General features: G+C 45.3%; 1 protein-coding gene across 4 annotated transcripts in view; it reads left to right on the top strand.

The window, feature by feature from the left end:
• LOC119441941 (E3 ubiquitin-protein ligase HECW2-like) overlaps window positions 1-18,353 on the top strand; it is a 91,646-nt gene that overhangs the window by 18,961 nt on the left and 54,332 nt on the right. For 3 of the 4 annotated variants that reach the window (XM_049661755.1, XM_049661757.1, XM_049661756.1), the window contains exons 1-9: window positions 1,045-1,181; window positions 3,488-3,588; window positions 3,675-4,836; window positions 6,592-6,724; window positions 9,499-9,690; window positions 10,397-10,605; window positions 10,897-11,044; window positions 14,381-14,684; window positions 17,223-17,305. In XM_049661755.1, the coding sequence (XP_049517712.1) occupies window positions 3,541-3,588; window positions 3,675-4,836; window positions 6,592-6,724; window positions 9,499-9,690; window positions 10,397-10,605; window positions 10,897-11,044; window positions 14,381-14,684; window positions 17,223-17,305 (2,279 nt within the window). In that variant the 5' untranslated portion in view covers window positions 1,045-1,181; window positions 3,488-3,540. Of the gene's footprint in view, window positions 1-874; window positions 1,182-3,487; window positions 3,589-3,671; window positions 4,837-6,591; window positions 6,725-9,498; window positions 9,691-10,396; window positions 10,606-10,896; window positions 11,045-14,380; window positions 14,685-17,222; window positions 17,306-18,353 lie in introns of those variants that run through there. The other variant, XM_049661758.1, reaches the window with a different exon arrangement.

Raw genomic sequence — 18,353 nt, forward strand, 5'->3', positions numbered from 1 at the left:
GAAATTGCTTGCACATCAGGTTATTTTCCTATGTTCACCAGGGATAAGCTTTGCCATCTCGAATAATACCACCAATTATGTTCCCACACAAATCAGGAGTCTTGCCAAGCTGTTGTGAAAGAGCCTTTGTGCCATTACCATTCACTGCTACTGTGAAGTACATATTGGCAACTGAACGAGAAGAAAGGGAACCGAGGGGCCCGTTTTTTATTAATCATATCATATCAACAAGAAGCTTCTTATGATATTGGCAACTGGTTTCACAAATTTGGTCTTAATTCAATGTAGGCATCATGTGGTGCAAGATATTTGTGTAACTTGCTTTCTGCTCCAGGAACTGTTCTCAATTCCCAGCTCTGCAAGGCCTAACCACTCTGTGAAGGATACTGCGCCACTCTGATGTCATTAAAACTACCTGTGCTGTAACCTTGCATCAACAGATATCAGCGTTCAGCAATGTAGGGATGCCTCAAATGCACACAGCACTGGCACAAACTCTCATACTGGGCCTCTTGAGAGGCTAAAGCTCAAGCATGTGTGTAATTTTGCAGGAGCGTGCTACTACAAATTACTGCGCACATTAGTATTTGAAACCATAGCTCTACAGCTTTCTTGAGCATAGTGGCATGAAAATCACTCGGCATAGTTTCATGAAACTTGGCTGAAATGGCTTCTATTGTGAAGAATACCGTAGCCACATGTCTTATGCTTTTCTTTTGTATGCATGAAAACTAGATGTGACTTGTGAATAATTTAGAAATGGTTTTGGTAAATGTGTTCCTGTTGGTTTTTTTACATGGGTTTAGGGAATCCTTGTATTTCGGAAGTAGTGATATTGTGCTGACAGCACTTGTTGCTTCTTTTCTCTGTGCAGACCTCCATGCTCGAAATCTCAAGAAAGGGATGTTTTTTAATCCTGATCCCTATGTTAAGATGGGTGTCCAGCCTGGTTTGGGGGATGGTGTCTTGCTGCTTCCACACCATGGCCAAATCTGTCGCACGGGTGCCGCCGAATCTACTGTGCACCCTTCATGGCCTGGCCAGTATGAGTTTATTGGCTACCCTTCTGATGTACTGGAGTTTGAGGTCAAGGACAAGTTTGCCCGCAGCAGGCCAATCATCGGCCGCTTTTTAGGTCGGCTCGCTGTACGTGTGTGGGACCTCCTGGACCGATGCACTGGGTGAGTGGTCGCAAGTCCTGTAGGTACTGCCTCACGTACTGTGACCTGCTTGCCTTTCTTGCTGGCTCTTTAGAGTAAAAGTGTCATATTGCAGTTCAGTTAGCGTATTTACTTGCATAATGAACGCACTTTTTTCCCGAAAAATGTGGGCTAAGTTGGGGTTCATTATATGGGGTAAAATATTGAGTGATTTTTTTTCCCGCTGCCACCTCTAAAAATGTCACAGTTTCGCCTGAAAGGTGAACCATCGATTGCGATAGCAAATGCGTAAACGGTAAAACCTTGTTAATTCAACCCTCGTTAATTCAGAAAATCGGATAATTCGGACTCGTCCTCTGGTCCCAGCTGGCGTATGCATTATTCAATGTAATCAAACTCTGTGTATGTGTTTTCAAATCAAATAATAATAATAATAATAATAATAAGCTGTCGTTAATTCTGACAACTTTCGGAGCTCGGCGAGTGAGGAGCGCCGCAATTGTGCAACACAAAAGAGCAAGAATGGCGCTAGCGTCCAACCGAAACGAAGGGGTGGAGTCCGCATCGTCATAGTCATTAGTGGAAATCGTACCTGAATGACAGCTACACCGGAACGCTTCATGCCTATTTGTGTCTTTAAAGGCTTTATTCTTGCATTAGCCGCTGCGCATAACATCGCGTTGGCCGCGGGCTTTCATAATAGCGGAGTCATCTACGATCACGTTGATAGCAGCCGCGGTTGCGGCAAACAGTAGTTTCGTTTTTACTCGGTACGCGCGTTGGGCTGCGTGCCTAAAAAAACTGCGTAGTCGCCATCGGTGATCGCATAGATAGCGACCGTGGTTTCGTCCACAGTTGTTGCAGTGTACGGTAGTTTCGTTCCGACTCTGTGCGTGCAGTGGCCGCGTGCCTTCAGCACCGCAATGTCGCCGTTCGTAATCACGTCAATAGCAGCCGCGGTTTTCTCCGCAGCAGTTGCGACAAACACTTGTTTCATTTTGACTCGGTGCAAAGCTGTCGAGGATAAAGAGCACAGGCTACATCGCGATTATGTTTTATGTTTTCGCCAGCTCATGATCAGGATATGCGCGCGCCGCGGCCGTGCTGCGAAAGAAGTCGCGAGGTCTCGATCGCCACTGCGACTTGAGATGAGAATTTCAACTTCCGCTCTGCTTTTGTGCAAAATAGCAAAAGGAGTTGCTCACTCATTCACTAAATAAAAGCACGTTGACGTAGTAAGCATTTGCTTATTGTTTTCTGGATACCCTCGATAATTCGACATTCGGTAAATTCGGACAGTTTCTTTGGTCCCATTAAATCTGAATTAACGAGGTTTTACTGTACAGCTATACGAAGTAAGGATAGTAGTTTTATCGGCCGTATAAACTTGCAAACATTCGCTAACTATGTAAATTAACAAGCGTGGTGTCAGTGCGCACAGGTCAACATGAACACATCACACTCGATGACCGCGCACACTCGCTGTCAAAATGCTGGCGTGAGGAAGCTCGGCAGCAACAGCAAGCAAAGTGACCTTCGTGCTGTGTATCGCTTCAACACAAACTTAGCGGCGAGAATGGAGCACGCACAAAGGTATAAGCTGCCATTGCACCTAGATTGAGCTCCCGACACGGATCACTTTCGAGGTAGGATGCGCGCGGCTGTGCAATGCGCAGTTGCTGCGCTGCTGTCTCCCTCCCCTCCCCATGGCGCCGTGCACACAACATAATACGGCGAGTTTTCTCCACGCTTTCCTCGCTTGAACGCGGGAGATTGAGCCGCGATAGTCAGTGCCAATAGCAAAAATGCGCCTGAAGTGTTCATATAACAATAAAAGGAGACACACGGTGCGATTTGGCGTCTGATACGGCATCCGACACAATCGTACCTGCTGGACGGCATATCCGGTGCCGAATCGCATTGTGTGTCTCCTACTTCACGGCAGCAAGTTCAGGGTGCGATCATTATGCGAGGAAAAGAAAAAAACACTTCTTGATTGGAAAAGGGAAGGGGGGGAGGGGGTTGCGTTCATTGCGCCAGTGCGTTCATTATGTGAGCAAATATAGTATTAAAAACTTTCTCTTATACAAGACGTGGGTGCGCATTGTTGTTGTATATTGTGCATCACACTAAACAGGAAAGGTGTAATTGAGCATATCAGTAGTACATTAAATCATAGTATTGACTTTTTAATGGTAAAATGATAAATATGGTAATATTATTAACCTGTCTAATAAGTGGGCATTCTGCCAGCAGAAGTATTACATTGCCTTAATATTCTGTTGCAATAATGTTTTCTTTTTTTCTATCTGGTCTCATTTCTTTAGGGGTGTTCCTGTCGAGATGAGTTTCAGTCTTGCTAACAAGACGCCTTCAGACCATGTCACAGGGGAGCTGTTCTTCACATTTGTGTTGGAGCACGGCCCAGGTGAGTCAGAGGAGTGCCTCTGTCTAGTTCATAAGGTTTACCTCCATTTCATCCTCCATTCTCACGGTCTTGTTTTATTGCAGTAGACCCGTGGACCCACATTCGACAGGTTCACAACCCGATCTACGTGTCGGATGTGCCTCCAGAACCGTGCCCTTCAAGCCCGCCTCCTTCGTCGGATGTCCCTCCTGCCACTCGCATCGACGCCACACCATCCACCCTTGACAGCCAGAACCACCTCTCTGCCAAATGGAAGTGGCATTGTAGCACCGCCACCCACCTCATCATCATCTTCTTCAACGTCTTCCGCGGGTGATCCAGAGCCAACTCCGAGGAGGGATTCCTCTCAACCTGCAGCGCGGCGTAGTGTCCGTTCAAACAGTGAACATGGCCTGCACTCCCCTGCAGCTCCACAGGCAGTAGCGAGGCGACTGTCCCAAACACCTAGACCACCTGCCACCACGGGTGCTACACCGGCATCCTCTTCCTTTGCAAACATGGAGTACATGATGCAACAGGAGGCAGCGGCCCCGAGGCTCGCTGCTTCGATCGATCAGCCACCACCACTACCCCCAAAACAGAAGGGCCCCAAGCGGCATCACCACCACAGGCCTCTCGAACGATCACGAGCTTTGGATGTCGTCGCAAGAGCAGAAGAGGCGTCTTCATCGTGGAAACATGCCAGACATCGAGAGGAAGTGGCTGGTCTCGCGGCAGACGTCGAGGAGGCGCCTGCAGACTCTGATGAAAGCTCGGCAAGCCTAGCGTCTTCGAGTGCGACATCTTTGACTGCTGGAGATGCAAGCCCACCCCCAACACTACCGAGAAGAACGCGACCAGTTGCCCTCCAGACAACGTGCGAGGCAGCTGGGGCAACGACAAGGGCAGCCCCGCTGGCGACTCCTGAGCAAGATTCATCTCTTCAGGAAGGTGGTCCATCATCTCTGGAGAACCTCAGTGGTGTCCTGGACACATTGGACTCTGATGAAGAGGGTCCAGCCCCTGCAGATGAGCTTTCTGCCTGTGACTTTGACCGTGCCAACAGTGAGCCGGCCAATCTTGAGTTTGATGCTGGTGGCATGGTGTTGTCTTCAGCTGCAGAGGACAGCCCCTCTCCAGCACCCGAGGTCAGCAGAGGTGCGTCACCAGCACCGTCATCCTTGGGGGATTCATCTGCAGAGGCATCATCTTCGCAAACTTTGAGTGCCAGTGACGAGGAAGGAGCACCCGAGGCCAACAACCTGGAATGTAAGTTTGGCAGTGTCTTCCTTCAGGTGCACAACCTGCACCTGCTTAAACAAAATTGTCCTGGAAGTTCTAAATGAACCCTTTGTCTAATATACCTCGACATGCTTCAGTGTTCTATTGTGCTATTGGTACTGCTTATGATTGGTGCATTTTGGTTTCGAGATTCTTTAAACATTTCCAGCACTTTCGTGCTTTGAATCTGTTAGGCAAGATAGCAACAGTACCCAGCAGCCACAGTCAGGAAAGTCCAGAAGGGTTCAGTTACCACCATAAGCCTCGTTCACAGTGAAGGGGAAACAGAAAGGGCGCAAGGTTATATGCCGTTATGTGAGGTTTTATATGTAATATGCATTACATCCGTATCCAATCATCATAGTCTCTATCTATAATGTATGTGGCTGCACGAAATTGCCACATTGTGACAGTGCTAAATGTGCCACCTAAGAATTTTTACGCTTTTAGCTGGGCCCTTATAAAGGGCCCCTTACCAGGGCCTGTCAGAAAGTTCGCCGTGCAAGAAGCGTTCTACCACAAAAATTTTAAAAAGAGCTTAATAATAGCAGAGATAAGTAAATAAAATGCTGCAAGGCAATGTTGTGAGAAGGCGGGTTACCCTCCTAGTAGCAGAGGCTATCAGCATTTGCAAGTCGCATTCCTCCTTTGCCTGCTCCTACATTAGGGTCGAGGGCCACAATTGTCAGTGTTTCATTATTGCCACACTTATTAGTACTTCCAAACTTGGCGAGTGGCCATGTGAAGTTGTCAAAATTATTACAAGATGAATGCAAAAGCAAAGCTTGTTGTGAAAACTGCTTGCCTTTGGTGCAAAAAAAAAAAAAAGAAAAGAAAATGCCTTGACTTACTTTGCATCCTTTGTTTACCTGGTCTGTAAGAAACTTACACTTTGGTGCACCTTATCCTAGGATGCACCATCTTGCATTGACATATTGTCTACTTTGTGAAGCGCTTTCTTTTGAACTGTACTCAAGATTAGAACTGCAACACCATTGATTGGAAAGCTTATATGACTGTCAAGCTGTCCCACAAATAGCTTGCATGCTGTCAATCTTACCATAAAGCATTGATTTGCTATGAAGTTGAATACAAAGAGAACTGAGCCTTTTCTTTATTCTGTATGTTCAAACACTGTGTACATAGTGGATTGTTCAAATGGTTTAATGATATCATGAACTTTGGACATTCTCCAGAACAGGTTGCATGAAAATGTCTGTATTTGAGCTGAAACTTTTGTGGTATTGATTTAGTTAGGGGCAGAATTTTTTTTTTCCATTTGTATTGCATTTTTTTACTATAGGCACAAAGAGCCAGGAAATTGGTGCAGCATTCATTGTTGAGCAAGTTATCCTTTATTCACTGATGCATAACAAATGACCTGGCTTGCTCCTTTAGTTAGAGCTGCCAAAGATCTGTGTTTAGTTTGGTTGTGCACAAGCACATAGTGCCAGGAGCTGCCCCAAGCACACAGCCCTGGTGTGTAGTATATTATTTTTTCTGGTAATTAGTGACATGTTTGAAGCCTGCATGATAAGTCCTAGCATAAAATTTTTTTCTCGTTCCTTTCTTTCATCAGTGTTGTTCCTTCTTTGCCTTTACTTCTGTTTTGCAAATGAACAAGGAATATTAGTATTGTTTCTTCAGAGTAATCTGACACAGTATTGGCCAAATTGTCACATTTTGGCTCAGCAGTTGTTGTAGGAAAGTCTTTAAAATAATATCTCGCGGCGGAACTTGCAGCTGGGCAGGAAGTGTCACAGCGCCGAAGGCGGCTCATTCACCCACCGCAGCGGTGTCACTCAGACTCTGAGTGTTCCTTCACGAGACCTCGAAGGCAGCACAATCGGCACAGCCACCACCAGGCACACCGCAGGTGAGCGCGTTTTGTGCATGTGGCAGCGTAAACATTCAGACATTTGTGCATATCTGAGAGTTAGCAAGGTTTCTTGGTCAAGGCCTTGTCATGTGTGGGCAAGTCCATAGTGCTGGTGCGTTTGCAAAGGTGACATGGCAGGTCAACTCATTTTGTTACACTGTTTCATCAGTCTGTTGCTGCCTGCTGCATGCCATATTGTGCAGCTGTCTCTGCCAGTCTGAAAATATTGTTATAGAGTGACTGAGGGCAAGGATGAAGGTGCTTGACTGAGCGATAACTAAAATTTTGGTGGGACACTTAGACGTGTGTCCCTTCAACCATCTGCCATATTGCCTTGTGTTAGCTTCTCTGTAAATAGCATGTAAATATTCTTCTAGTCTACCTCTCGTCTCCATCACGATATAGTTCATTCTTTAACCCTTTCAGTGTCAGGTTTTTTTTTACAGCGTAAGCTGTTATGGGCTCATTCCAATAGCCGTTTCGGGTCGCGATGATGCTGCCACCGGCGTCCGCCGCGTAACCACTATCGCCGGAAACGCTAAAAAGGTACCCGATTCCCACCGGGATCGAACCCGTGCCCGCTGCGTGGGAGCCGGATGCTCTACCACTGAGCCACGCAAGCGCTTGCTATCGGGCCGTGGAAAATACCCATATATAAGGCAAGCACGCAGGGGGAGACGACTCGAGCCTCCGCCAGTATAGTGGCGCCATCTAGATAAGATGCTTGCAAACGCAGAGTCCGCAGGCGCAGACGATGATATGCGATTCAGATGAGGCGCGCAATCAACGCACTCTCGAGCTGCTGAGCCTCTGCCAGTATGGTGGCGCCATCTAGTTAAGGTGCCTGCAAAGGCGGCATGCCCGACATGTAAGTTGCAGTTCTAAGGCTTGATCGGGCTGAGCAGACTATTGTGCAGAGAGCATTACAAGCTGCAGCTAGCCGTCGACGCCAGGCAGACAGTTCAGATCGTTCTCGTCAAAACAAGGCGAACAGACTGCTGTAAAGACCCTGTTGTCCGTGGTGCCCAAATTGGAGCTACTCTTGAGCCGCTCCACCAGCTTGCGCTGTGACTGTGCTGCGTGTGCCGCGCAAGCCTGTGACTTTTTTCCGAAGTGATGCACCCCCAGTGTTGCGGTTTCTTCTTGGAGAAGTTAAACATCAATATAACGAACTTATTGTAATGAAGTGCTCAATATAACAAAGTATTTACCTTTTTAAACTTCTTGTCCATAGAACACCATGTATTAGAACCTCAGTGTGTTTATACATGATTTCAATATAACAAAATTTCACTGCCTCTGCGATGGAATACCGAGACAATAAATGGAAACTTCTGCAGACGCAGATGGTGAAATGGTTGAATTACCAGCGGCTGCTTGCGAAAGCACTTCTCAAATCGCGCGCCACATGACCAAGAGTGACCGCCAAAGTAGAGCAGCTTCAATGTTCTGCATAATGTCCAAGTGCGATAAGATCCTATAATGCCCCCGTGCAGTGTATGCTTTGGGTGCGAGTGAAAGCGTACGCGAGAGCAAGAAGGATAGTGTCTTGATAAGCACCGGTTTCCCTGCGAGCAAGGGGAAAAGGGGAAGCTCGCAGTAACGCATCTTATTTTTTTTATTAACTCTTAAATTCAACAAAATTAATTATTTTCTCATTCAAGTTTGCTATTTCCGATTGCCCGATAATTCGGAAAATTTTGTGGCCTCAGCCATGTAAGAAAAATCCATCTGCGACTGCACTTATTTGCACAAAAGTTCGAATTTCAATATAACAATATTTTGATTAAACGAAGCAAATTACCTATTTTAATTACTTTGTTATATAGATGTTTAACTGTGTTATAAAATGAACACAACGGTTTATTTTCGGTTATGCAGAAGGGGAAAAAAATGACTCACATAATGGCAAATGCACTTTTTGTACCTAGTTTCATTCTGAAGTGCATGCTTCTGCGATATCGCCGTCATGTCAGAATAAAAAAATGAAAGAATAAACACTTTGTAGGCTGCATGCAAGTGGCTAAAGTGAGGGTGTTGGCACAGGCAGATAAGTTTCGAAAGATCTCACCTGAGGACAGCTAAGAATCGTATATGTTGCAGCAAAGGTTGTAGATGGAATTCTGGGGTGATTGTGTTAGATCATGTGATGAGGAAAAAAGATGAGAGCTATATTGGTAAGAAGGAAATGACTAGCCCTGGTCACGAGAGGAAGGGTTAGCATAAGGAAATAATGGTAAGGCAGTGTCACGGTAGGCAAGTACGTGAAGAATGAATGGTTGTCTAATTGGCCAATGTGCACAAAATTCGTTAAAATGAGTATGGTCATGCCGAAATAAGTTCCAGCTTTGCTGTAAGTATTGACAAACTTTCTATGATGCCAGTAAGCACTGTTGAATGAGTGTGTGCTGAAGCATGCTTCAGAGATAGAGAAAATCATTTATTGAGGAAATGCAGAAATGTTGCCCAGAAGTAGTAGTCCTCCAGCCTGCTACTCTGCTCAAAGGGAAGGGGATAAGCAGAAACACAGTGGTATGAGGAGTGATGATAAGGAAAGATAGTATGAATGCAATTTCAGTTTGTGTCCAAAGGGCCCGTTCACACCTTGACCTGTGCACTCTTGTTTCTCTGTTCTGTGTCTTGTGGTTGTCTTGCCTTGAACCATAAACTTGTGGTGTTGCCCAGTTTCCAGGAGTTCTTTGTACCATGTCTGCCCACCTGTCTTGTGAGAATGTCATCATGGCAGTTGTTCTGGGATGCTTCGTTTGCAGGCGCCACATACCAGAGCAGAGGTTAGGGCCAGGGCTGGCTGGGTCTGGCCTCCTGCCATACAGCCGCAGTGACCACAGCAGCCTGGCACTGCCTGAGGTCGCCCGAGCAGCACTGTTGGGCCACCGGGAGAGTGATTATGGCAGGCCCTGCCTCTTGCCTGCTAGTGAGAGCCCAGCAGTCTTACATGCAAGGTGGGCCACTTTTTCCCGGATATGTTCCTCTCTCTATAGCTGGTCACTTTCTCATTCCTGGCACCATAGTTTATGATCTACCTTTGAACTGGGACATGGATATGCACATTCAAATTAACTGGCAGCAGTGAATAACAGGTATGCTTGCTAGTTTAGATTAGATGCTGACTCAGAATTATTTGATTTCAAATTATCAATGCTTCCGTAATACGTATTTGCTGTGTATATGGTGCATTTAGAAGTATTGATGGGGCCAAATGAATTACAAACAGCGCACCATGCCATCCACCAGTCCGTGGTGAACCAGTGCACATGTTCACTTTGAATGAAGGGTGCGAGGATGCTTACCCGACTGCAATATTTCTGCTTTTGTCCCACTTTTTCTTCGCTCTTATTGTTTTTATTTGTCTGTGCATGTTTTTTCACCCATCCCCCATCTTTCCCCCAATCTTAGTGCTTTCCCAGCCTCAGTGCTCTATTCACTTACTTCAAGCCCATAAAAAGGAAAACGGGTGTACATTATTGGGTAAATGCAGTGACTAAGCGATTAGTATACACGTCTCTGGCCAAAGCAACTCTTCTGTTGCATCTTACGTGTTCTAGATCAACTTAGCCCAGTTAAATTTTCGATGAAGCTTGCCTTTAATGGTCAGTATATAGTATTTTTGCATAATATATGCACTGTGTGCACTGCGTATGTTTGCAGTGTGGCAAGCAGCCGAACTTCTACTGTGGAGCCATCCCCAGCAACGTCTGCAGCTGCTGTATTGGCTGGCACTGCCACACAGTCACAACAGCAGCAGCAACAACTGCAGCAACAGCTGCAGCAGCACAGCACCACTACCCGTCTGCCTTCCATTCCTGAACGCACAATTCGGTATCAGCGTGTGGAGCTTGAGGAGCCACTGCCACCACGTAAGCACTTCCTGGTATAAATGAGACTGATTGCAATGGAACTTCATTAGCACATACCTGGTAGGAACTTGGCATTACTACCCACTGAACGGCAGTATACACACTTCCTGGCAACTGCGAATTTGTGTCTCTTCACGTTCACCACCGCCAACAAAGAAGGAAGCAGTAGCAGTGCAGTAAGCACAAATTAACAATAGCAAATTAAAGGACATTCGCTGTATCAGTAAAGACAAACACCTAATGGAAGGGCCCAGAGAAAAATGTTCTGAAATTTTATGCCATTTTTGACAGACTGGGAGGCTCGGATTGACAGTCATGGCCGCATCTTCTACATCGACCACCTAAACCGTACCACCACGTGGAACAGACCATCACTGTCGCAGCCAGCTGGCGTAGCTGCCACCTGTAATGAACTTCAGAGGCAGCAGTTTGATCGGAGGTAAGTTCCTTTCCGTCGCTGCATAAATGCAGTGTACTTTCACGCTATACCTGAGCAGTGCTTTCTGCTAAGGCCATACTTCACTGTACAGATGAGCCACCTTGAGCTAATTGTTGAGCTTGAGCTTTTCTGGGGCTTGTTTTTCAGGTTTCAAGCTGGTGTCATGCCATTGGGTATTGCAGGATCTGGCATCAGTTTGAGTTTTATGGTACTCTGCAACACTGCAATTGTTTGTTGTTTACTCAATGTAATTTTGTTAACATGCACTGCTCTGGGCATTGCTAAGGAAACTACGCCAATGCCAGATAATGTGATGCCTGCAGCACTTGCTTGATACCAAAAGCAGGGTGCGTACAGGTCCTCGAAATCCTTGAAAGCCCTTGAAATTGAAAAGTGAGTTTTCAAGGCCCTTGAAAGTCCTGGAATTTTTTTCCTTCCTTGAAAATCCTTGAATTTCGTGAGCAATGCACTTTGATATCGACATTGCGCCCTCCTTTCTGTGGTAGATCGGCGTCGATCTGACAAACTCCCCATTTCAGAAACAATACGCTGGTGCAAGCACACATAGTTCTGCGTTGCAGAATTGCATAGAAAAAATAAAAGGCTTCATCACGTCAAACCGTGAACGGAGCGAGACCTGTGCCGCGCTTCGGTGCTGGCTCGGCCTGGCAGTGTTTACGCTGCTTCCCACACGTTATCCTTCGTTTCATTCCTCGCCCGTAGATCTGCCTTGTCCCACTTTCCCTCTTGCGTGCGAGGTGAAGCTATTGAAGCTAAAGAGAGCTATAGTGGAGCAACTTTACCACTGATGCTCAGTGCCTTTGAGTTTGAGTTTGAATTTCTAAATTGAGTTTGTATTTATTTAACCACATGGCAGGTACATAAAAGTACACGTACATGTGGTTAGGTGTGGTGGGAAAAAGCTGCAATTCACAGCTTGACTTGCCCCATCACCCGGAAAAGAAAACAAAATTACAAAATATTAGGCAGCGGAGAGCGACAACACAAAAGGAACACGCATGTAGCCTGTCACAGCAAAGTGTAAAATAAAACTGAAATACATAAAAAAACATTCAAAAACAAAGCAATAGATAAATGAGTGGCACTAATTAGCCATCACAGAAATGACCTAATATTCATGAATAGCATAATCAGCACATCCTACGTAATATATCGGTTTTAGTCAAGATACGTAAACTTGCAATTGTTAACTTCCACTTACTTGTTCAGTACACTCGGAAGACAGATATGCAATGTTTGGGGTCCATAATTAGTACTACGACGTGGTACATACCAATTCTCTGTAAGTCGAGTGACGTGACTGGCAGGATTAGGTTGCAAATCGGCCACAGTACGTAAGAGGTACTTCCTCTGCATATTTCTGATTTAAATGTTGACAAAAGCTGGTATTCGGAATAACTGTTTGCTCGTGAAATTCTATACTTTATAAATAATGAAGCGGTGGGTGCGTAATGTGATACACCTTCAATGCACCGTAAGGCTTTTTTTTTTTTTTTTTGTAACGCAACCAGATTATTTAATGATGCTTTAGACTAAAGCCTGTGGACCAAACCAGATGACAATAATATAAATGTGAAGAAAAAAGAGCGTTATATAATAATAGTTCTTGTTTTACAGGTAGTATATTTTGACACGAACGCAACACACCTAAAACTCTGCTAAGTGCATGTGTTCAGTATTGTAATTTCATGCCATATGTTCGTGAGAGAGACCAGGAGTTTTAACTGTTTAGGAAAATTCAATTTCTGTATTATTAAGGGTTAGCTTGAGAGACGTTTCGTATAATTTGGATTGCGCACGTAGAGCCTTGGTTTTAGAGCAAATAATGTGTAGTGAATATGCCACAGTCCATGCTTCTTTTTAGAACTTCATTAGCAGACATAATGAAGTCATCAGCATTTCACCAGAAATAAATAGACTGGTGTCATCCGTATAGATTACATAATCTACAGAGCTGTGGAGAGCGGAGGTTTATTATAATATTATTTATGATAATATAAGTGCAATAACATTACTATGCTGATTGTTTTGTAAATGCTTGATGAACCAACCCAGCTAATACTGCAGAAGCCTAAGCAGCTGTTGTCAGTGTTTGTTGTGTTAACTTTTAATATTGCGGACTTGAGAAATGATCATGACATGTTTAACAAAATTGCAATATACGTCTATTTGTTATAATATAATGGATGTGTAGCAAGACTACACTGCATGGTTTGGAAATGTTCGGTAAACTTGCCCAGTTAATGCTGGCAAAATCAGAATAGCTGTTGGGAGCATTCATTGTGTTTTGTGAACTTTTCTTTTTGGCATTGTGAACTTGCAAAGTGATTAAGGCTATACATTACTAACATCATTGGGATATACATTTATTTCTTTTTATTTTAGAGCAACAACAGTATGCTGAATGTTTTGAATATATTTGGTGAAATTCACATAGCCTATACTGGTGAAATCTCAGCCGCTGTTGTAAGCATTCATTTGGTGCTGTGATCTTGAAAAGTTATCAAATCTAGACATTTTTATAATAATTGTGATATACGTTTATTTATTGTAAGTGCAATAAAACTAGTCATTGTTGGAAATGTTGGAGTAAATAAGTCCTACTTTAGTTGCCGCTTTGAGTCTTTGAAAAACTGTAACAGGTCCTGGAAAGTCCTGGAATATCCTTGAATTTTTGCCTTGGAAACCTGTACGAACCCTGCAAAAGGAAAGTAAACGCTCTGCGTGGTTCTTCCTTGATAGCCCACTTTAGCTTCAGCCCATATGGCTTTGAGACATGGAACCACATAAATCAACCAAGTGGGCAGAGTTCTTGTGATTTGATCAGGGCTCACGAAAAAATGTGGACAACAGAAAAGGATGGTCCACAAAACAAGCGCTTTTCTGTTGTTGTCGTCGTACCCCCCCCCCCCCCCCCTTCTTCTTTTTTTGTCAGTGCTGCATGAATTGCAAGAGGAATGCATGCCAACTTGGCCAGTTTTCAATCCTAGGGCAGAGTTTTTCAGAGCATTGTCGTTGTGAAAAAACAGAGGAGCTTTTTATCTTTATATCCACATAATGAATATTTGCAGTTCTGGTGGGTATGCACATCACATTGAATGTGCCAGTGCACCTGTGCTGCAAGTGTAGCAAACTCGAGCATTCTTTTACTTGTGTTGGAGGGGGTACGTGTAAATGCGGGTACTGCTGGCAGCTTCTCATGCTTTGTAAACACTTCATAAAAGTACAAAGGCATGTGAGAGCAGGGTGCAGTGCTGTCCACAATTGACTTTGCAGAACTTCTCATGGGAGCTAATCACCATTATTGCTTTGCAGGTACCAGAGTATACGGCGCACCATGACACCTCGCATGACAGCCGCAGCAGCTGCAGCCTCAGCAGGGCCCTTGAGCCTGGCGGCTTCAACTCCTCCTGCTCCGGCTGTTCCATGTAGCAGTGCTGCTCCCTCCCCAGTGCCCGTGGTGGAAGAGGTGGTCGTGGGCGGCAGTGCAAGCGTGACACCATCGGCACCTCCAGCTCCTGTGGTCTCCAGTCCCGACAGTCAGAGAGCACTGTTGAGATCGCCTGCTGTTCGCTTCACAACTCGGTCAGACTTCTTCAACGTGCTGCACATGAACGACGTAAGGGAAAGCTTCGCTTAAACCAATTCCCATAGCACGAGGTATCCGCAGATTTCTTTCTTAAGGCGTAACCACAAGGGAGAAATCTTCAACGGATTTTCGGCGTCGGCGCCAACCGGCGACACACAGCGGCAGTTGGCGGCACAGAGAATGATGCGCCGCCAGTTCACGCTTTCTCGGCGCCACAAAACTGAGCATGCCAGACTGCAGCGCTGACGGCGGAAGTGGCTGTAGACGCAAGAGGCAAATAAACTATGGCCTCCGAGACGGCACAATGCGCAGTGTGAGCGAGCTCGGAGGCCATTTACAAAGCGAGCTTCTGGCGTTGTCGTCCGCGAGTGCCTCGTCCGCGTCCTAAGCAGCCGATCGCTCACGCATGCTCCAGCCATTGCAAATGGTGCAGCTTTGTACAGTATCATTGATAATGATGTACTCTTTCCAGACAGACAGGGACATGCAAGGAACACCGAAGTGCACACTTGAGGCCCATCCACGTTACGGCACGGCAACTCGCCGCACGCCGTTTGCCGTTCGCGGGCCGCCGTTCGACGGCGGTTTCGCTCACGAGCGGCGAGGTTTCCTTGCCGTAGACAGGGTGGGACCGGGAACCATTTGTGCGGCAGCCGTACACCGAAGTAGCAAATCAGTGACCGAGGAGTGGTCACTTTGGCACCGACGGCAGCCTCACCCCCGCTGATTGTTTGGCGACGCCGATATCGTCGCTAGACCTTCTCCGGCTCACTCCGGTCGGCTGCGATGCGGGCACAGCCGAGCTCGTCGTCTGCCGTCGGTAGCCGTGCACTGCAGCTGAGCTCTCGTTCTTGTTTAACGTTCTACAGTGGATATCGTTTTTCATAAAATGTACTATTTACGCGTCACGTTATCTAGCGAAAAGTATTTTGCTAGGAACAGAAACTGCAGCCGATGTTTACGTCACCGGTGGCAGAGGCGCGCAGATTCGTGGTCGTCGATTGGCCTGGCAGTCGTACGGCGGGCGGTGCACCGGCCGAACTTGTCTACTTCGGACACCTTTCGCGTGGCAGACGTTCTAATGGCACTGGAGGCTGGTTTGCCGTTACTAACGTTACGGTATGTTTTCCGCTAGCGTGGGCGGGCCTTTATAGCGAGCACGGCAGCTGCTGGTGATGCTATCCATGCTATGTCACTGGTGCTACGTTTTTCAAAAGTACAGACAACCAGTAAAATACTGTATATGTTTGCACTAGAGCTACGGACAATTTTCATGAAGTTTTAAAACTACAAGAAGTCCTTATGAAGTAAAAACAATTGTTCTGTTAGCGGCGACATTTTGCAAAACTGACCGGCTAAATTCGGGGCGAAGGATCTGGCCACATTGCGTCACACTTGAAATACATTGAAGCCGAGAGTCTCTTGTGGTTGAGAGCCGTCAATAAACCTCGTTGAGCGTCCACGCCACGTGCTGCCGGCCGGCGCTGACGCCGAAAATCCGTCGATAATCGGTTCCTTGTGGTTGGGCCTTTACGATGGCATTTATTGTAACGCCATTGTCAGGAGGCTGTCCATATCCATAAATCTGCAAGCAGATTTTGTGATGAATCTCATCCTTGTTTGTTCTTTTTTCACTATGCCATTGGTCACTTGCACATGATGGATATGCAGTTGAGCTGCAAAAGTAGGGCATGACAATGCTGTACTTTATCCGCATCTCCGGTTCTGTGGAACTTGAGTAATTAATGTCAGTTTAAAGAAATGCAGGAGATTGTAAAGTACTCCGTCAGGCAACGTAGACAAGCATTCATCTGCTAAGATCTGCAGTAGTGTTATTCGAAGTGGTCGGCTTGTATCTTTCATGCAAGAACTCGTAATTCATTTTGGGCCATATTTTGTTCCACTTCTGCTTATTGAAGCAAAAATCAATGGTTTCTAGGAGTTTTAGTTAACTTTAGTTGACTGTTACCTTTAGTGCCTGTGGTGTTCTGCTGCTGAGCATGAGGTCATGGGTTCAATTCCTGGCCGCAGCAGCCACAATGCAAGAACACCTCTTAGATTTAACGCACATTCTTGAACTCCAGGTGGTGAAAACTAATCGAGTTCGAAGGTGCACGTACCTGCTTGTGCAGTTGCTGCTTTAGCATGTTTACAAATCTATCCATCAGCTTGGTGGATGCTCCTGTTGATAAGGAACACATCAGAAGTATGATGTTCAAAGCTTTAGGAAGTCTTAGCCAGTGTTGTGCCTACGAAGAAAATAGATGTTTTGAAATCTCTGACAGGTTCTGTAACCTGTGTTAGATGAGCTCTGCCTACAAGAGTTCATTGTGAACCCTTCAGCTCATTTAACCATTATACATTAGAAGTGCCACATGGTACACGAGTAGAATTCATTGCATCAAGGTTTTGAGTGCGTCTGAGTCATTCCTTTGACTTAAATCCCAGCAAATGGAAATGCCATATATGCTAGTCTAGCGGTATATGATCTTGATCAGCTTTGCACATAATCTTCCTATGACCAGTTGTGCCCTTCTCCCTATGTGATTTTGTTTCTCTTTACTTTAGGATGCGTTGGCTGCTTACAATAGAAGCTCATCCTTGAAACACATGATTGCAAAGATTCGACGAGACCCTGCTAACTTTGAAAGGTAAAAATTATTTCTTTGAAGTTTTCACTCTGTACCTTTCACCGTGTGCTAGTACTTCAGTGTGCCAGGTTGTTGTATTGTGTATTAATCACATCTGACACAGCAAACTTGACTAAATCATGGCCATCTCTTAGGCTGTAACCAGGAAACAGCAATAAACATCCATTTATGGTAAATTGGTAGAAGGATACAAGAAATAAATTCAGCTTTTTTGGGGGGGTGCTCTTATCAATATGTTACCCATCTCTGATGATTTCTACATTTCTTGAGAGCCTTTTGTAAACTCTTCATTCCCTGTTATCTTGGTTAACCAAGCACACATTGTGATAGTCTGCATGATTGACTTGCTATGCATTCAGTGTCGCGTGTGAGTGTTGAATTAGTCAAATTGAATGTCTGCTGAAAAGCAGGTGTAGGTCACAAATGTTGTTATTAAATACAGTCGTCGACAAATTATTCAGACATTGTTGATTACTTGGGCACTTCTACAGCACCTCCACACATTACGGAGGTATATACAGTGGAACCTCATTGATACGATCTTCACAGGAACCGGAAAATAAAGCATATCATCCGGAAATCGTATCATCCAACATATCTAACCAAATCGTATTATCGGGAAAAGTAAAAAAAAAATTCATCATCCTGAAAAACGTACTACGCAGAATCGTATCAACAAGGTTACACTGTATAAGGAGGACCAAAAATTTGAACGATTTACGGTGCATCATATGATTTTTCTGACACCACTAGCATAATGACATCCTGATTCGTGCACTGAGAGTGGCAAAAGGATGCTACTGTTATGGCCTAGTCAGTCCTAGAGTAAAACCTTGTTAATATGTACCTAGTAATTCCAATTTAAATGCAGTTGTGATGAATCCACCATCCTGTCGCCATTGAGCCTGATGTATTGGCTGACCACTTAAGCCGTAGTCGCTTACCGCATGCCAAATGGTTAGTGCGTAGTATTCAATTCCTATTTCAGCTCGCAGAATCAGTGAAATGTCATGCGCACAGACCATATATAGTGAAATTGCAATGCACA

Source organism: Dermacentor silvarum, chromosome 2 (assembly GCF_013339745.2).
Source record: "Dermacentor silvarum isolate Dsil-2018 chromosome 2, BIME_Dsil_1.4, whole genome shotgun sequence".
Lineage (NCBI taxonomy): Eukaryota > Metazoa > Arthropoda > Arachnida > Ixodida > Ixodidae > Dermacentor > Dermacentor silvarum.